Source organism: Myotis davidii, unplaced genomic scaffold (assembly GCF_000327345.1).
Source record: "Myotis davidii unplaced genomic scaffold, ASM32734v1 scaffold128, whole genome shotgun sequence".
Classification (NCBI taxonomy): domain Eukaryota; kingdom Metazoa; phylum Chordata; class Mammalia; order Chiroptera; family Vespertilionidae; genus Myotis; species Myotis davidii.
The window spans coordinates 390295-411530 of NW_006299719.1; the positions used below are offsets into that span (position 1 = coordinate 390295).

Below are 21236 nucleotides of genomic sequence, written 5' to 3' on the forward strand. Positions count from 1 at the left end.
GCTGAAAATACAGAGCTTGTTTTTAGTTTCAAGTCTAGAAATACTAAGTTTTTCTCAAATGAGCCTCAGCTTTCATAATCCAATTATCAGATATTAATTGATGACTTGTGTTTGGACAGAGTTCTAGGTGCCAGAGACAAGTGCATACATTTGATTACATGAATTGACAGAAACAGTTATACAAACAATAATATAATTTTTATGAATCTTGGGTTGTGTTAGGAAACAGTTGTATTTTCATTTCTACTATTAATTATCCTAGTGTCCTCCTCTGTGAAGTTATAATTATACCAGCTTCTCTATAGGGTCTCAAAAAATTGTGTTTATATTGTTTTTTCTCATTCAAACACAAGGAATGTATTATATAAATTCAAAAGACAGTTAAAATTTCTCTAATATAACCATTTTGAACATGTAATTTCATAAAGGTAGAGTTAATATGCAGTGTTCTTATCAATGCAATTTCAAATATAAAGCAATTCTGGTAGATCTCATTTTCTTAAGTTTGTCCAAAGAATATAATAATTTTAGCTTATTATGGCTATACTCCACAATTCTGGGCTCATTTTTCTATTTTAAGAGAATCAAATGTGCATGAAAACATCAATACACAGTTTAACTAAAAAAAAGCTATAGTAGCAAAATGATACATTACTGAGATATTCCCACTTACTTGGAAATACTAAGTGATATGTGATGTAACATCAGAATATTAGTGGTATAAGAGTAGGATAAAATAATGAGTATTCTGTCAGTGGAGAGGTGTTCATGCATCAGCAGAATAACTCTCTAGGAAGTGTGTTATGGAATAGATTCTTTCACAGGTGGAAATTTTAATTAACTTTCCATTACGTTTCTTTTGTAATTTCAGATTGCTATTAGCAGTGATATATTTTCTTAATTTTAAGATCATACCTTTTCACTTTTTAACATCTCTGAAGTCAGGATGCATCTTATAATTAATGAATAGATATTTAATGATGGATTTCTTTACTTTTCCTAAAAAGATATTACTAAATTAAAGGTATGTTTTAGAATTGAGGAAGTATAGTAATTAGGACTATTTGGCTTCAAATAAAAAGAAAGTAATTCAAGATAGCTGAAAATAAAATAAAATTGGAGCAAGCTAGGGCCAAGACAGAGGTATTTTTAGAAGAATGCATAAGTACCTTGCCAAACTAAAAATAAAACAGAAAGATGATTTCAAGTGTACCTAGATCCAGGAAACAAAAGCCAAAAAAGAACCCAAGATTTCTTTTCCCCTCCTCTCTCTCTCTGTCTCTACGCATACACTTTATTCTTTCTTTGCAGATTTATTTACCTCACATGAAGATAGCTTTGACATTGTTTATTAAGTTTGCATAACTCTTAGTTCAAGAAGTTTATAAACTAACTCAAAACTGACTTAGAATATCTTAGTCCTAATTCTGAGACTTTTATTAGATGGACTGTGTTTAAAACTTGATACCATCAATGGTGTTCATGTGGAGTCACAGAATAAAAATGTGGGCAGCCACAAGCCTGCTATATAAATCTGCAAGGTCAATTAATTAAGAGGCATTGTGCCCCAGCCAGTTTGGCTCAGTGAATAGAGCCTCGGCCAGAGAACTGAAAGGTCTCAGGTTCGATTCTGGGCAAAGGCACATACTTTGGTTGCAGGCTTGCTCCTGGGCCCAGCGGGGGCCCGTGCAGGAGGCAACCAGTTTATGTGTCTCTCTCACATCAGTGTTTCCCTCTCACTGTCTCTCCCCTCCCTTCCACTCTGAATGGGGGAAAATATCCTCGGATGAGGATTAGCAACAACAACAAGAAAAAGAGGCATTGTGAGCAGGGCAGACAAAAAGTTTCTTCTGTAATGATCTCTTACTCAGTGAAGTTAAAACAAGGTGTGAGGGTGAGGATGAGGGTGAGGGTGAGGGCAGGATTGGGGGGATGAGGGAACATTGGGGGGATAAGGACACATTTGTAATATCTTAATCAATAAAGGGGGGGAAAAAGTGAAAAATATAAGAGTTGCCTAAGGCAGCCCTTCCTTCCTTCCATGCCTGTTTTCCCATTTCTACAAATGGCACGAAATGTTTCCATACATAAAGTCTGTCCAGTTGAGTTGTTCAAACTTCAGCTAAAGGTTTTCATCTAGATTTCTTAGCATTTCTTGTGGGTTTTGAAAGTGAATTTCTAAGATTGGCAGAAAAAATGAAGTGTCTGAGTTGGCAGAAATAACCATGAAGCTCAGTCCTGACTGCTGCAGAGGAAGTGTGTTTTGGGGATTGATCTGTGCTGCACGCTGACTGCTTTTTCTGTTTTAAGTGGTAATCCTCAGCATCCTTGAAGTGCTTGTCATCCTCCTGCTGATCTTCCTGAGAGACCGGATCCGCATCTCCATCGCCCTCCTGAAGGAAGGGAGCAAGTAAGACCCCGATGGAAAAACTCGCCCAGAGTGTATCTGTCAGCCCAGCCAGGCACTGCCTATTGGGTAGCTGCCCCAGACTAATTTCCCTTTAAGAAGACTTGTTAAAGAAATTTGCTTTCCCTTTAAGATGACTTGTTTGAGATCAGACAGCCAGTTATTAAAAGGTCATGCTAATATGTCCTTCAATATTCCCTAAAACCTCAATTATCATGGGGTAAAGTAAGGTTAAAAACCTGTCTAGTCTATATATTAGCACGTTTTTAAAACACCAAATATATAGTAGGAGAATAACATATGTGAAAGTAGGCAATAAAGTGCTATGTAGCAGTTAGTTATATTGCATGTTGTATTGTTCCCATACTGAGTCACCTGTTAATATTAATGGCTGAGATCATTTGCAGAACTTTAAACCACCATTATTCTAGAAAATCAATTACATACTATTACCATTGCCATATGAATGACAAAATTTGCCAATAGAAAGAATAATTGCTCCTAGCAGTACTAGACTATATATTTTGTACCAACACCTCTTAATTTAGAAAACCTTTATACTCAGAGCCATTTTTATTTTTAAAATGCTATAAAATAAACACTAAATTTTTCATAAATTCATGCTGGGATATAACACCTACAGTTTCCAAACTATTCCAAAAGGTGACTTGAGAATAGTACTTTAAACTTTTGAATGATGCATGGAAGAAACAAAGAAAGCCCACAGATCATACTCTCTATTTAAGATGATGGAAACTACGTTGTTAATGACTCAGGACCAAATTATCAAACTTGCAGTTTGATAAATTAAACTTTCTCTCCTTCCCACAATAATGGAAGCCCTATCATTAGTCACTGAAAACTACTGATTGTCTGGATTTTTAAGATAATATGATATTGTGCAATTCACTATTACTTGCCCCCCTGTTATGCCTCTTAATGTATATATGAGTGTGTGTGTGTGTGTGTGTGTGTGTGTGTGTGTGTGTGTGTGTTAATGGGCCAATACCACTGTGACAGGTTGATAGTTCAAGGAAAAAAAGAGTTGGAATAAATGTGTGTGAGTATACAGTAAACAAAGGGATGCTCAATAATTCACTTAACAGTAGTGTCTGGAGAAAGGAAACAACACTGTAGCTCAACCAGTGATTTGGAGAAGGTAATAAATTAAAAAAGAATCTAAGATGTTTCAATTCATTAGGAGTGGAGATAGTTCCACCAGAGTTCTCAGTGGCTATATCAAACACTGTTGGATTTAATCCAATGTCGTATACTGCAAAGATCGCTCGAAAGTAGTTAGGGACAGGGCAACTAGTGACCATTTCAGAAACTATGTCTAATGAAGAAATATCAAAAGAATGATTATCCTGCAGAATAAAAGGATGAGTTACTTGGAAGGAGTACTGTGTTAAAAGGTGGCCATTTCTTCTCCAGAAGGCAGTGGATGTGAATTACAGGCAGGCAGATAAGGAAGCATTTTCTAATATGTTGGTAGGAAGTAGAATAAGTTGTGTCATATACAAGTAATTTGCTATAAGTGTGGTCACCAGGGGCTTATGACCATATTTGGAGAGTATACAAAAAAGATTCCTGAATTAGGCAGTGATTCACACATTTGATGAGATGATTGTCAAAGTCCTCTTCAATTTTAAAAATCTAAGAATCTAATCAAAAGGAAGAAATGTTATGATTGTAATATATCAAATCTTTATGAGAAATAAACAAAGAAGAGAAAGTTTGGGGAAATTTGATCAGGATTCAAACATGAGCATTAAAATAATGTCTCTAACTTACAATCAATCAATAAAATTTAAAAACCAACTAAGAATATACCAGCATGATCAGCCAATGAGAGTTACTAATTATGACCACTGTTCTTAGAATTAATTGAGTCTAAGTCTTATTTATAGTTCTAACAAATAAAAATTTATTAGAGAAATTATAACACTGGATCATTTTGAATTTCAACTATTTGTTTTATTTCAGAGCCATTGGATATGTCCCTACTACATTAATTTATCCAGTTTTTACTTTCTTTTTGCTCTCAATCTGTATTTGCTACTGGGCGGTGATAGCAGTGTATCCTTTGGTAGTTTATCAAGTTGAACCTCAGGTCACCCCACTATTCAGGAACCAGGAGTTTAGTGGTTTTCATCCTGGGAAGATTAGGAACATCCTAAAGAAATAACTGATTTTTTTTTCTGCCAAACTCTGAAAAGGTGTCAGTGTCCCGATTGCATTTCCCCTTTTATAGGTCAGATTTTGTTTTATTTTGTCTTCACATATCATTGGTGATAACCTTTAAAAGCTTCTATCTATTTCACTGTTTTTAAGAGGCCTCTCAGTGCAGCTGATCCATGTTATATTACTCTAGGTCTGAAGAATGGATTAATTATTAAAATGTTAGAACTTATTTGAAGTTAATCTCTCAAAAGATATTTAAGTTACTTGCATTTTTTTCATGTCTATTTATTTTTAATTTACCAGCAAATAATTTATCCTTAATAGAGTTTATTCAGTTACTTGGCTACATCAGGGACACCCATATACAAAGTCATAACCCCAGAGGGGAAATGTAAATATGAAAATAGAACCTGTGACCCAGATGTAAGTAAAAGAAACTCTCTCTTCTTTAACTTCCATACAGATCACTACTGCATTTCACCTACAGTTGTAGGAGTCATCCTGAAATAGAGACCCTGTATAGTGAGAGGGGTCACTCTGGAGAAGGAGAGAGTGGGTCAGGAGTTAGGAGGAGAACACTGCAAAAGGTGGGGGCGGGGAATAGAAGGAAAGCTCTATTATTTCCTGATCTCATTTGTTTTATCATATACCCAAGAAGCAGGTATTGTCAACAACCTCACTAATAAATGTGAAACTAAAGGGGGTGAAGAGGGATGAACATAAGGTAGAAAAGGAAAGATACTTTTCAGAGCTCATTAAAGGATTCTATAAAGTGATGTGATTGAAAATAGGAACAACAGCAGAAGCTTATGGAAAAAGAACAGGACATGCAACTGGAGGTGGGGGTGGGGGTACGCAAAACAAAAGGCAGGGCGGGTGTTATCTTACAATAGTATTTAATATTCTATGTTGTTTTTTCTTTGAGTGCAGATTTTTAACACAACGGAAATGTCCAGAGCTTGCCCTCGTGCTCAGTGTAACTTTGCTTTCTATGGTGGAAACAGCCTGTACTACCAATACATCTCTACCTTCCAGATATTCAATCTATTTATCTTTCTCTGGCTGATAAACTTTGTCATTGCATTGGGTCAGTGTGCCCTTGCTGGTGCCTTTGCTTCTTATTACTGGGCCTTGAGAAAACCTGATGACATCCCACCATATCCACTTTTTACTGCGTTTGGACGAGCCATACGGTAAGTACCACATTGAGCCCCACATCTATTTTCCAAGTTATATTTAATGTGCTTATAATTCAATATTGTGCTTATCATTCAAGAGGTAAGATACAAGTGAGCTCAAAAGTATGATTCAAGATTTATGGATGTTCATCGGCTCTGTCTGGTTTTATAGCCACAACTTTATACTCCCTGCGCAGGCCACTATTCCTATTTTTCTAAAAATAATAGGTTACAAGAGAGAAGAGGTAGGGGAGGAAACCATATTAAAGATTAAGGATTAACTTGGCTCTGTCTCCCCATTGCTCAGGTCAAACATCTTATATTTTGCTGACAGGCTATTAGTATCATTTTTGTAGATAAAGGGCAAAATATATATGTATGTTTTAAAACTCTAAACCTTCACCAATCTGGATAGGAGAATGTAAGACAGTGATGGCGAACCTATGACGCGCGTGTCAGAGGTGACACGCAAACTCATTTTTTTGGTTGATTTTTCTTTGTTAAATGGCATTTAAATATATAAAATAAATATCAAAAATATAAATCTTTGTTTTACTATGGTTGTAAATATCAAAAAATTTCTATATGTGGCATGGCACCAGAGTTAAGTTAGGGTTTTTCAAAATGTTGACACGCCAAGCTCAAAAGGTTCGCCATCACTGGTGTAAGAAGCTCTTTCCTATCAGTTCCCCTGCACATCCCTTTTACCTAAAAAACTGTTTAATTAACATCCCTTTAGTTAATAGTAAAGACATCATAACGTTTACTCTCATTTTATCTTTGCCCAGATATCACACAGGATCTCTAGCATTTGGATCCTTACTTCTTGCATTAATTCAAATGTTTAGGATAGCCCTAGAATACTTGGACAAACGTATTAAAGGTAAGATTCCAGAACTCATCTTTTCTCAGACTTTCTGACTTTTATGAAGAGTATAGATTTGGCAGGTGGTTGCAGGAAACATGATGACTGTCACCAGGGTAGTAAGGATGGAGGTGGTCAGATTGGGGATCTATTTGGAAGAAAAAGCTAACAGGACTTTCTGAAAGGTTGGGTATGGTTATGGGAAGGATGTGATGATATTTACTAAGATGTCAAAACCAGGAAAAGCAAATTTCAAAGAAGAGATTAAAAATTGTGTTTGTGACATGCTAATATTGAGAAGCATTCTGGAGTTGTCAGGTAGTTTCAAGTCTAGAGCTCAGGACAGGTTGGACTTAAAATATAAATATGGGAGTCATTGGCATAAATCTTCATACATGACACATATAGTTTATAAACATATAAACTCTGTTTAGAATGCACTTTGAAAAATTATTAAATGCCAAAACAATCCTGAAACAGAACAACAAATTTGGAACATTTACATTTTCTGATTTTAAAACTTCATACAAAGCTACAGTCATCAAAACAGTGTGGCACTGGCATAAGGACAGACATATGGATGTGGACTAGAATAGAGACCCCCAAAATAAATCCTCACATATAAGCCCATTCAATGGGGAAAGGACAGTTTTTCTCAACTACTGTTACTAGTAAAACTGGATATCTATATGCAAAAGAATTAATTTGGACCTTACCTTATATCATATAGAAAATATTTCAATCCAGGTCTGTATGGCTCAGGGGTGAGCATCAACCCATGAACCAGAGGTCACCCTGGTTGGGGTACATGCCCAGGTTGTGGGCTCAGTCCCCAGTGGGAGCATGCAGGAGGCTGATTGATGTTTCTGTCTCGTCGATGTTCCTATCTCTGTCCCTCTCCTTTCCTCTTTTTCTAAAATCAATAAAAACATATTTTAAAAAATATATTTCAAAATTGATCATAGACTTAAACATAAAAACTAAAAGTATAAGGTGGAGTCAAAGTATAAGGGGGCATCTGTAATAGAGGCAATGATTTAAAAGTGATTAAAAACTCTTAGAAGAGAGCAAAGGAAGAAATCTTCATGACATTAGACTTGGTGATTTTCTTATATATGACAACAAAAGAAAAAACAAATTAGACTTCATCAAAATAATAAAGAAAGCATCTAGGGCACTTTCAAGAGAGTGGACAATCCACAGAATGGGAGAAAATATTTGCAAATCATATACTTAGATAAGCCACCGATATTTAGAATATCTAAAGAACTTCTACAACTCAACAATACACCCAATTCAACATGGGCAAAGGATTTTTTAATTATATAAAACTTTTTAAGCTTTACTAAGATATAATTGACCAATAAAATTGTAATATGTTTAAAGTGTACAACATGATGATTTGGTATACATATACATTGTAGAAGGATTCCCGCATTCAAGGTAATAAACACATCCATCACCTCACCTCACTATACTTACCTTCTTTTTTCTTTTTTGGTAAAAACATTTAAGTTCTTTTTTCTTAGCAAATTTTAATTGTTTACCATGTTATACATTAGACCCTGCGACCTTTATTCATCTTGTTACTGAGAGTTTGCACCCTTTTACCACCCTCTCCATATTTCCTCCACCATTGAGCCTGCACCATTCTTTTCTGTTTGTATGAGCTCAACTTTCTTTTTTAATTTCACATATAAGAGATACCATGCAGATTTGTCTTTTTCTATCTGGTTTATTTTACTTAGCACAATGCCCTCCACATCCATGTCTATTGTCGCAAAAGCGGGATTTCCTTCTTTTTTAAGGCTGAATAATATTCCACTGTCTATCTATACCATATTTCCTTTATCCACTGATGCATCAAATGATAGGATTCCATGTATAAGATATTGTAAATAATGCTACAGCGAACATGGGAGTGCAGATACCTCTTTGAGATAGTGACTTCATTTCCTTCAGATCTTAAAATTTGGGTTATTTGGGGGATTTTTGCTAATGAGTTCTTTATATATTTTGGACATTAACCCTTTATCATATATGTAATTTCCAATTTTTCTCCCATTCCATAGGTTGCCTTTTCATTTTATTGATGGTTTACTTTGCTATGAATAACTTTTTAATTGGAGGTAGTCCCATTTGTTTATTTTTGCTTTTGTTGACTTTGCTTTTGGTGTCACAGTCAAAAAATCATTGCCAATACCAATGTCAATGAACTTAGGCCTATGTTTTCTAGGCGTTTATGGTTTCAGAATTACTTCCAAGTTTTTACTCCATTTTGAGTTGATTATTATGTATGAAGATAATGGTCCAATTTTATTCTTTTGTGTGTGGATATCTACTTTTCATAACACCATTTATTGAAGATGCCATCATTTCTGCATTGTATGTTCTTCAGTCCTTTGTCAAAACTTGATTGACCATATATGCATGAATTTATTTCTACTCTGTTCCATTCATCTATGGGTTAATTTTTCTATCACTACTACACTGTTTTAATTACTATTGTTTGAAATTAATAAGTATAATGCCTTCAGCTTTGTTCTTTCTCAATTGCTTTGGCTATTCGAACTCTTCTGTAGTTTCATACAAATTTTCGAATTTTTTTTTCTATTTCTGTGAAAAATACTATTGGAATTTTGATAGGGATTGCATTGAACTTGTGGATTGCTTTGGGCACTATAAACATTTTAACAACGCTAATTCTTCTAACTCATGAACATGGAATCTTTGTTATTTATTTGTGCCTTCTTCAATTTCTTTCATTAACAGTTTACAGTTTTTGATGCACAGGTCTTTTGCCTCCTTGTTTAAATTTCTTCTACATATTTATTGTTTTTGATGAAATTGTCAACAGAATTGTTTTTTTAATCTCTCTAGTAGTTGTTAATGTATAGAAGTGGAGCTGCTTTTGTATATTGATTTTGTTTTCTGAAACTTTACTGAATTTGTTTATGTTCTAATAGCTTTTTGGTGTAGACAGTAGGGGTTTTTTAATATATAATGTCGTGTGATCTGCAAATAAAGGCAAGTTTACTTCTTTCTTTCTTATTTCAATGCTGTTTGTTTGTTTGTTTGTTTATTTAACTTGCCTAATTGTTCTAGCTAGGTCTTCCAGTACTCTGTTGAATATAAGGGGAGGGAGTAGGTATCTTTGTCTTATTCCTGATCTTATAGGAAAAGCTTTCAGCTTTTCACCTTTGAGTGTGATGTTGGATGTGAGCTTGTCATATATGGCCTTGATTATGTTAAGGCCTACTATAACCAGTTAGTTTGTTAATATTTTGTCAAGGAATTGTGCATTTATATTTGTCAGGGATATTGGCCTATAATTTTATTTTCTTGTTTACTTGTCTGGCTTTGGTATTGGTATAATGCTGGTCTCACAAAATGAGTTTGGAAATGTTCCCTGTACTTCTACTTTTTGGAAGAGTTTGAGAAAGGTTGCTGTTAATTCTTCTTTAAAAGTTTGGTAATATTCATGAGTAAAATCATCTAATTCTTTTATTTGTTGGGAGGTTTTAGATTTTTGAATCAAATGAAATTTTCTATTTCATTATGATTCAGTCTTGGTAGGTTGCATGTTTCTAGAAAGTTGTGTTCTCTAGGTTATCTAATTTATTGATGTATAATTATTTATAGTAGTCTCATAATTTTTTATATTTCTGTGGTTTTAGTTGTAATAGCTCCACTTTCATTTCTGTATTTGTCTTTTCTCTTCTTAATTAGTCTAATGGTTTGTCAATTTTGTTTATTTTTTTTTCAAAAAACCAGCTGTTCCCTTCACTAATCTTTCCTATTGTCTTTTTATTTGCTGTTTCATTTATTTACACTTTGGTCTTTACTACTTCCTTTCTTCTACTAACTTTGTGCTTAACTTGTTCTTCTTTTTCTAGTTTCTAGAAGTGTAAAGTTAGAATATTTGAGATCAGACTTTTCCTTAACACAGGTATTTATTGCTATGAACTTCCCTCTAAAACTACTTCGGTGCATTCCATCTACTTGATGTGTTGTATTTCCATCTTCATTTGTCTCAAGATACTCTTTGATTTTTTGTTTTATCTATTGATTGTTCAGTAGCATGTAGTGTAATCTCCACACATTGGTGAATATTCCAGTTTTTTTCTTGTTTTATACCACGGTGGTCAGTAAAGATAGTTTATACGATTTTAGTATTTTTATATTTATTCAGACCTGTTTTGTGGCCTAACATTATCTATTCTGGAGAATATTTCATATGTGCTTGAGGAGAATGTATATTCAGCTGTGGTAAGATTGAATGTAATGTAAATGTCTAGTAAATGCTTCTGGTGTAACATGTAATTTAAGTCTAATGTTTTATTTTTGATTTTCTGTCTGGATTGCTCTACTATTATTGAAATTGGAGTATTGAAATCCCCTACTATCATTATATTGCTGTTTATTTCTCCCTTCATAAGTTTATGTAGTTAGGTGCTTCAATGTTGGCTATATAAATATTAACAATTTTATATCTTCTTGATGAATAGACTCCCTTTCACTGTGTCTTGTTATAGGTTTTGGCTGAAAGTCTATTGTGTCTAAGTATAAATACACCTGCTTTATTTTGGTTTCCATTTGCATGAAAGCCTTTCTCGAATCCTTCACTTTCAGTCTATGTGTCTTTAAAGGTGAAGTGAAATATTGTAGGTAGCGGATAGTTGAGTCTTTTTTTAAAAAAAATTCATTCTGCCACTCTGTATTTTTTATTGGAGAATTTAGTCCACTTATATTTAAGTGTAATTCTTGATAGCTATGAACTTACTATTACCATTTTGTTAGTTGTTTCTTGCTGCTTTATAGACTTGTGTTTCTCTCTTCCTCTCTTTTTAAAAAAAAATATATTTTATTGCTTTTTTACAGAGAGGAAGGGAGAGGGATAGAGAGTTAGAAACATCAATGAGAGAGAAGCATCAATCAGCTGCCTCCCACACACCCCCTACTGGGGATGTGCCTGCAACCAAGGTACATGCCCTTGACTGGAATCGAACCTGGGACCCTTCAGTCTCCAGGCCGATGCTCTATCCAAGTGAACCGAACCTGAGCCCCTTCAGTCTCCAGGCCGACGCTGTAGCCAGTGAGCCAAACAGGCTAGGGCTCTCTCTTCCTCTCTTCCTTTGTGCTTAGATGATTTTCTGTCGTGGTATGCTCTGATTCCTTCCTCTTCATCTTTTTGTATGTAGTATAGGTTTTTAGCTTTGTGGTTATCATGAGGTTTACACAAAACATAACAATCTATTTTAAGCTAATAACAAGGTAACTTTAAATACTTCAAACACATGTAAAAGTTCTACATTTTTACCCCCCTCCACATTATATACTACAATATTTTTGATGTCACAATTTACATATTTTTATATTATATATCAACAAATTATTATAAGTTTTACTTATTTTTATTACTTTGTCCTTTAACCTTCATACTAAAGTTGTAAGTAACTTACCCATCACCATTACAATTTTAGAGCATTCTGATTTTAACTATATATTTTCCTTTAACAGTGAGTTTTATATTTTCACATATTTTTATGTTACTAAATTAGCACCCTTTTGTTTTATCTTAAGTAATTCTCTTTAACAATTCTTGTAAGGATGGTCTAGAGGTGATGAACTCAGCTTTGGTTTGTCTGAAATACTCTATTTCTCTTTCAACTCTGAAGGACAAACACTGTCAGGTAGTATCTTGATTGACAGTTTTTATCTTTCAGTACTTTAAATATATAATTCTACTTCATTCTGGCCTGCAAAGTTTCTGCTGAATAATCTGCTGATATTCTTATGGGATTTCCCTTATAAATAATGAGTTACTTTTCTTCTTTGTCTTTAAATTTTAACTTTTGAAGATTTAACTTTATGTGTCTCTGAGAGTCTCTTTAGATTCATCCTTTCTGGTATTTTTGGGAGGGCTTTCTGGATATGGATGTCTGTTTGTGCCCTAGGTTGGACAAGTTTTCAGCCATTATTTCTTTGAATAAGCTTTATGCATTTTCCCCTCCTTCTGGGATTCCTAGTACATATATATTGGTCTGCTTGATGGTATCCCATTAAGTCTTTAAGCTAACTTAATTCTTTTCACTCTTTTTTTTTCTCTTTTTGCTTTTCTGGATGGATTCCACTGCCTTAACTTTGAGTTTGTTGATCCTTTCTTTTGTTTGATCTAGTCTGATATCAAACCCCTCTATTGAATTTTTTAGCTTAATTATTATATTCTTCAGCCCTATGAATTCTGTTTGATACACTTTTTTTTGTATTTTTCTATCTCTTTGTTGAAAATCTCACTTTGCTCATGCATTGCTCCCCTGACCTCAGTGAGCACTTTTATCACCACTATCTCTGCTTCATTAAGATCAATTTCTGGAGCCCAGACAGTGTTGCTCAGTGGTTGAGTGTCAACCTATGAAACAAGAGGTCATAGTTTGATTCCTGGACAGGGCACCTGCCTGGGTTGCAGGCTTGATCCCCAGAGAAAAGAGAGAAAGAGAGAGAGTCAGTTTCTGGAGATTTATCTTGTTATTGTTTGTTTGAAATGTATTTCCTTATTTCATTTTTTCTTGACTGTTTTGGTTAATGTGCATTAGATGAAAAAGCCACCTCCCCCCTTATATCAGACTGTCTCATATAGGATACGAACGCTATCAATTAGCCCAGCTCAAGCTTCTGGTTCTCTTAAAACCATAGTGATTCTTGGTGGCTCCCAAGACCTGTAGGTGTCTCAAAGCGGGAGGATCATAGGCAAACCTAGGTGCAGGCTGATTAGAAGCCAGATGCTCAGACAGCAGCTGGGAAAGTATGCAGTTCAGCACCTTTCAAGGAGAAACTGGGAGGCGGGTGTTTTGCCTGCTCCCTCTGCACAGAGACGGTGTATAGCCATGGTGGTGGGTGTGGGGAGGGTGCTCTTGCACCATTTAAAAATTGCTTCTTTGTTTGCTATAGTCCTAAGGAGTCATGAATGCAAGACCTGTTGGCTAAAAGGGCCAGAAGAACTGGGAACCGGCCCTCGGGCAGCAGCCTCAAATGCTGTGGCACCAGGCATGTGTACAAGCAACTTCTAAAGAGATGTTGGTGATCGAGTGTTAAAAATGCAGTGAAATAGAGACAGAAGGTGGTGGAAGTGCCTACCAGCTTCCACAGGCTCCATGGAGGATCGTAGTTAGCTTCTAGATGCATGCAGATTAGAAAGCCAGAACCTTGGGTCGCAGGTTATAGAGTATGCAGTCAGACCCCTTCCCCAGAAAGACAGAAATATAGGTGTCTTTGCCTGAGCTCTGTGTGCTATGCCCTGAGCGGATAGCCACAGTGAGTACCAGCACATGTGCCTATTAAAAACTGCCTCTCCATTCCTATGGGACTTGTCCACACTAGCCTGTTGGCTTTCAGAGCTAAGTGTTTTGAGGTCCTGTCCCTTGGGTGGGAGCCTTAAAAGCTGGAATCCTAGACATGCTGTCCAAACCCTTCACTCCTCAGGAGAAGCTGAGAATTGGATATATCATCCCAGTTGTATGGTATTGTGCAGAGTCAGGTGTATTGGGTGGTGTGCCTCAGCCTTTTCAGTGTGGGGTTTTCTTGGTTGTCTGATGTGTGGGAGTAACTGAGCTAGCCTTTGGATTTCTCTCAGAGGAGATTACTACATGCATAGCTATATATTCAGTGCATCTGTGGAAGGAGGGAAGTTGAGGAGCCTCCTGTATCATCATCTTGGTCTCACACAAAGAATTGGCACATACATTGCTCTAAACAAGGTTATATAAGTGGTTAATAAGCACATGAAAAGAGACTCAATAATAATTGTTTTGAAAATGCAAGTCAAAACCACAATGAGGTACCACTTCACAGCCATTAGAATGGCTACTGTTAAAAGATGGGATATAACAAGTGTTTGTAGGGTGAGGATAAATTGGAAGTGTAGATCGCTGATGGAAATGTAAAATGGTGTAACCACCATGGAAAACAGTATGGCAATTTCTCAAAAATTAAAAATAGGCTTTCCAGCTGATCAGCCATTGCACTTCTAGAGATATATACTCAAAAGAATTGAAAGCAGTGGCTCAAACATATTTGAACACCAATACTCATAGCAGCATTATTCACAATAGCCAACAGTAGAAACAACCCAATTTCATGAACAGATAAAGGATAAAGAAAATGTAATATACACATACAATGGAATGTTATCCAGCTCAAAAAAAAGAATGAAATGATGAATCTTAAAAACTTTATGTCAAGTGATATGAGGTATGTAGAAGAAGGAAATTCACCCTAGCTGGCTTGGCTCAGTGGATAGAGCATCACACTGCGGACTGCAGGGTCCCAGGTTCGATTCCAGCCAAGGGAACATGCCTGGGTTGCAGGCTCGTTCCCCAGTGGGGGTGTGCAGGAGGCAGCCAATCAATGATTCTCTCTCATCATTGATGTTTCTACCTCTCTCTCCTTCCCCCTTCCTCTCTGAAATCAATAAAGAAATATATATATATATTTTAAAAAGCATTTTAGAAGAAGCAAATTCATACAGACACAAAGTACAATAGAGGTAACCAGGGACTGGGAGAAGGGGAGAGCGAGGAGTTATTTTTAGTGGATACAGAGTTTCTATTTGATATGATGACAAGTTCAGGAAATGGATAGTGATGGTTGCACAACATTGTGAATGTACTTAATGCTATTGGATTGTACATTTAAAAATAGCTAAAATGGTAAATTTTGTATATATTATATTGCAACTTAAAAAATGTAAAGCCATTGAAAATTTTTTAATTTATTTTTTGACTCAGAGAGTTGCAAATCATTAATAGATGTAAATATGTCCTTATAGATAACCAGAACAACATTGCCAAATTTCTACAACACTGCCTGAAATGCTGTTTCTGGTGCTTGGAAAAAGTGGTGAAATTTTTGAACAGAAATGCCTATGTTATGGTAAGTACATTATTTTTTATTTACTAAACTTCTTTGCAAACCCAAACCCCCTGTCTACATTTCCATCTCTAAAGCACTTTTAGATCATGCAGTTAAATTTATCACATCTATATTTATAAAAGCTTAAGCGACCGAAAGATGTGCACTAACCAACAGGGGGCAGATACTCAACGCAGGAGCTGCCCCTTGGTGGTCAGTACACTCCCACAGCCAACCTTCTGTTGCCGGCCAGCCTCCCATGGTCCCTCCCCCTGACTGACCCCTATCAGCCCCAATCCGACTGGGGGAGACAGCCCCCCCCATTGGCCCTGATCACCAGCCAGGCTGAAGGACCCCACCCGTGCACGAATTCATGCACCGGGCCTCTAGTGTGGATATAAGAATTTGTGATTCTTATATGTGATTCTTATTTGTGAGCCTATGTGATTTAGGGCAATGTTTTCCTAGTTGAGATAGAAATTAGCTGCACTTCATAATGACCTTCAACATCTCTTTGGAGAGGGAAAATATTTATCTTGGAAATTTTAAAATGTGCTAGATTGAAAATGATTTTGTGTGTCTTTGATATAGTTTATTGAGAAGAAAGCTTAGTCTATGTTTCACTCTGAGAAGAAAAGATCTTTCTAATTTTGCGATTTATATATTTTAAAGGAAGGGTCTGTTCCTTTTTTGTGTGAATCTTATGTTGAGATATGTGGCAGTGTCTAACTAAATTTGTTTATTTCCTGGGGGAATATGGAGGCTTCTAAAGAAATATTTAAATATAGGGGATCCAAAAATAAAATTATTTTAAAATTTAGCAACTACAGTCTAATGACACTTACTTATTCTCACAGTGACAAAGGGTCTGCAGCAATGCTTCAAGTAGTCATGGAGATTCAAGTGGTCATCAATATACTTCCAGTGAGAATGTTGTATTGAGGCTTTTCATCAGTCAATCAAGTGTGTGATTTATTTGAAAGGCACTGGGCTTCTGAGAGTAATTTTTGTTGTTGTTCATCCTTACCCAAGGATATTTTTCCATTGAGTTTTAGAGAGAGTGGAAGGAAGGGGGAGAGACAGAGAGAGAAACATCAATGTGAGAGACACATTGATTGGTTGCCTCCTGCACACTGCAACCAGGGCTGAGGATGAAGCCTGCAACCAAAGTATGTGCCTTTGACAGGAATTGAACCTGGGACCCTTCGGTCCAGGGGCCAATGCTCTATCCACTGAGCCAAACCAGTGAGGGCTCTGAGAGTAATTTTTAATATGATCTCTACAACATTTAACCCATTCAGCAATAAACCCCAGCCAAACACTTCAAAGACAGAAACCATTTCCTGAGATTTGAGAGAACTGTTTGAAGTTGTCTAATCCCCATAGAGTTTAATGGACTATGTAGCATCTGAAGCAGACCTTATTGTCAACAAGCCTGGAGTTTTGCAGAGTTGAGGACACATAGTTCCCATGCCTCCCACATACGCAAATATTGGAAAGAGAAATGAGAGTACATGGCTGTAGGGGTGACAGAGAATTGATTCATTTCCTGTTATTGGATTGTCTCTTGGTCTTATCAGGATTACTGACTCCAGAATAATAACTGTCTTCCTCAGATTGCAATATATGGCAAGAACTTCTGCAGGTCTGCAAAAGATGCTTTCGATCTGCTGATAAGAAATATTTTAAAGTAAGTAATCAGGTTGAACATTGCAATCGATTTGCTGAACCTTGAGTATCACATACTTCACATGTTACTAAAGTGTTGGCTGTCATCTTAAACATGAATATCGTCTTTTAATTTGATAGATTTAAATCTTCTTTGTCACATCAATCATTTATTTTTATATCTTAGAATTGTTGCTGCCATCACTCACCAATGTCTTTACACCCACTGGCATTTATTTATTTTTATTCCCTCTTTTTAAGAAATCCCTCACATGGACATTATCATCATGCCTCTGGCCATTTCCCTCTCCCAGAATTGATAGTCTGAATGAACAAAATCAGAGAACAAAGCAGTATCCTTTGGATCAGGGTGTCTAGGCCATGAATTAGATAGGGAGGCTGACATCGCCAGTAGTGCCCAACAGCCCTACCATGTCATCTTCTGTTTATTTCATTAAAAACGAGTCAGGAATTCATCCCAGAACTTCAATTCTTGCATTTAACAAATGCCAAAGTTACAGCAAATATGCATCAAAATGAACTAATGAATTATTTATTCTCATAAATTTCAAGTAACGCATGTAAACACAAAATTATGCTTTGTTGTTTTTTTTCTGATTCTTAGAGTTGCAGTTTTGGATAAAGTTACAGACTTTGTACTCGTCCTGGGGAAAATATTAGTTTCTGGGAGTATAGGTAAGTAATAATAATAAAAAGTTTATAAGGTGCTTGGAGAAACTACTACAAAAGCTATATTCCTGCCGAAACCGGTTTGGCTCAGTGGATAGAGTGTCAGCCTGCGGACTGAAAGGTCCCAGGTTCGATTCCGGTCAAGGGCATGTACCTTGGTTGCGGGCACATCCCCAGTAGGGGGTGTGCAGGAGGCAGCTGATTGATGTTTCTCTCTCATCGATGTTTCTAACTCTCGTTCCTCTCCCTTCCTCTCTGTAAAATATCAATAAAATATATTAAAAAAAAAGCTATATTCCTTTGCAAATGCATAATATATATGTTCTGCCTTTTTATTGTAGGTGTCCTGGCATTTTTACTCTTTACACAGAGAATTTCAATAATTATAGAAGGACCAACATCTTTAAATTACTACTGGGTACCTTTGCTGGTAAGTGCTGGTGTCTTAGTCCAGGTGCTGTAACAAAATACCATCAACCGGGTGGCTTAAACAACAGGAATTTATTTCTCACATACTGAAGGCATAGAAGTCCAAGGTCAAGGCGCCCACAGGTTAGGTTCCTGATGGTGGCTCTCTTCCTGGTTTGCAAAGGGACACCTCCTTGCCATATCCTAAGATGGTGGAGAGAGATAGCATCTCTCCTGCCTCCTCTTATAAGGGCACTAATCTTATTCAAGAGAGCTCCACCCTTAGCACCTAATTACCTCTCAAATGCTCCACCTCCAAATACCATCACATTGGGGATTAGGTTTCAACATATGAATTTTGAGGAAACACAATGTTTCCCATAATAACTAAGTATTATTGACTCTGGTTTATCAGAGATAGCAAAAAAAAAAGTACAAAAAGGAATATGAGAGATCATAATAGCTAACATTATTGGTCTTCCTTTGTGCCAAGCCTGCTTTAAAGGTTGGGTTCCTTGGAAACAGACTCTGAGACAGAGGCTTGCACACGAAAGGTTTATCAGGAAGTGTTCTCCTGAGATACACTTTTAAGGAAGTGAGGAGGGCAGTCCTGGCAAAGGAAGGAGCTGACCCAAGTTGCAGTGACAGCTGAGGCCTTAGGCATAATTATGGGAATTTCTGACAAAGGGACTGAGCTTCTATATGTTCCCCTGGGTGGGGCTGTAGCCTTGGCTGAGGCGGTTCTCTGCAAGGCGGGCAATTTGTACTGAAGGAAGCAGCCTACATTCCCCCAAACTGGGGGGCAGATGTGCAGCTGTAGGGGACCCGGGTGGAGTCCTCTGGCATCTATTACAATTAACTCACTCAGTTCGTGTGTCATAAATACTATTATTATTCACATTCTCCCCTCTCCCACCAACACTTTTATAGAGGAGGCACAGACAGGTTAAGTAACATGTTGAAGAAATACCTGAGCTGTGATCAAACCTAAGCAGTATGTGCTCTTAGCTCCTATGCTTTCCTGCCTCTGTGCACAGAATCCTAAATATGGGATATATTTGGTAGGCATTGAGGATGGTGGTAAGAAAATTGGCAGGCGATCGAGTACATTTTGTTTAAATCCCAGTACATAGCGCTCAGAAACATTATCATTTAATATTTTTTGGTCTCTATATTGAAATCTTCCTCAACACAGAACACGTCCAAGCTCTCTCATGGTGACTTTCATTAAAGCTGCATTATTGTTCTGCTAGACGAGTTAATGACATCGTCATTCTCTCCTTTCCTCATTTACAGACAATCATTGCTGGATCTTACCTAGTTGCACACGGGTTCTTCAGCGTCTATGCAATGTGTATTGATACAATTTTCATCTGCTTCTGTAAGTTTTCAGAATATGTGTTTCCCCCCTTCAGTGGATAACCAAGGGACGAGGATAAGACCCATGCCCATAGCTGGCTTGTAGGTTTGCTATGACCTGGCTGTAATCGCAAATCTGTTTATTTGGAAAGAGACATTGTTGAGTGGATGCTCTTGAAACCTTAATGGCCGAGAGAATGCAGTTTGCAAAGCACAGAAGAGTCAGCTACTAAAATGAACCACAGGCTTCATGGCATGGTGTTAACATGTTTCCTAATGTTTTAAAATTTATAATAATGATTGGCTTCTGTGGTGCTTTATTAACAGAACGGAAGACATGACTGGGCTCTGGAAACTCTTTGAGGAGAGCCTTTGTAGATTCTGATAAAGCCAAGCTGGCACTGGTTTCAAAGACACATGGGGACCAGTTCACATTAGGTAACACAGTGACAAATGGGAGGGTTCATAGAGGAGCATGTCCAGGAAATGGCTAGATCAATTCTGATGCTTAGAGTTAAAATACGTGCTTCTTTAGAGCTTTCATCACTGACTTCCTGACTGTGCCTGTGTGACATGTGTAAGATGCATACACGAAATGGATATGTTTTTCATTAGTATTTCATCTTAAAAGTCCTGGAGAACCTAGAGCCCATCAGGAGCTTGATCTGGCTCTCACCTTCCATCTAGGGCAAGGAGGGTCAGCAGGTGAGAGCAGAACTCGTTAGCCCTACAGCTGGATCCTTTGAGAGATTATTTCTCTGGCACATTGCTTTTAAGAAAAGTAGAGAAAACATTCCATAACAGGGCATTACTGAGTAATGCACTCCCCTTGTGTAAAACTAAATTTGTTTTTTAAAAATATATATATTTTATTGATATTTCACAGAGAGGAAGGGAAAGGGATAGAGAGTTAGAAACATCGATGAGAGAGAAACATTGATCAGTCGCCTCCTGCACATCTCCTACTGGGGATGTGCCCACAACCAAGGTACATGCCCTTGACCGGAATTGAACCTGGGACCTTTCAGTCTGCAGGTCGACGCTCTATCCACTGAGCCAAACCGGTTATGGCGTAAATTTGTTTTTAATATAATCCATAAGTATCAACTTGACACTGGGGTCAGGAGAGAAGACAATAACCTCAGGGAGAATAGTCAAGGCAGATCGCCTATAAAATAGTTTGACCTTGTTTTTGTTTAGTTTTTCTTTCTGAACATTTAAAAATCAATTTTTAGTAACCGAACAAAGAAGTCGGGGGGACTTTGTATACCAGTAGCTCTTGTCCTGCCTGTAAATGGAACTGGAATGTTTAACATTTTCCTCGTACCCCAGTGGTTTGTTAGGAAAAACCACCTGAACAAATCTCATACCTGAGCTGGAATGAGAAGTGTGGGGTCAGGTAGTGCCTAAGGCAGAGTAGAGAGCTCTCAAATGTTCCAAGATCTCTTCTTTCATCTCAGGCACTAAACATGGGGACAGTTCTGGGGGCTGTCACTGGGATAGTCCCCGTTCTTGTAACTAAAAATGTTTCTCAAAATATATCTCAGGAAATGTCTAGAACCTACTC

At 36.9% G+C, this 21236-nt stretch overlaps 1 protein-coding gene across 1 annotated transcript in view; it reads left to right on the forward strand.

The window, feature by feature from the left end:
- SLC44A5 (solute carrier family 44 member 5) overlaps positions 1 to 21236 on the forward strand; it is a 152260-nt gene that overhangs the window by 124469 nt on the left and 6555 nt on the right. Inside the window, exons 13-22 of the mRNA XM_015571888.1 lie at positions 2311 to 2410; positions 4394 to 4486; positions 4927 to 5014; positions 5522 to 5784; positions 6558 to 6652; positions 15462 to 15565; positions 17161 to 17234; positions 17838 to 17908; positions 18244 to 18332; positions 19607 to 19691. Of these exons, the coding sequence (XP_015427374.1) occupies positions 2311 to 2410; positions 4394 to 4486; positions 4927 to 5014; positions 5522 to 5784; positions 6558 to 6652; positions 15462 to 15565; positions 17161 to 17234; positions 17838 to 17908; positions 18244 to 18332; positions 19607 to 19691 (1062 nt within the window). The remainder of the gene's footprint in view (positions 1 to 2310; positions 2411 to 4393; positions 4487 to 4926; positions 5015 to 5521; positions 5785 to 6557; positions 6653 to 15461; positions 15566 to 17160; positions 17235 to 17837; positions 17909 to 18243; positions 18333 to 19606; positions 19692 to 21236) is intronic.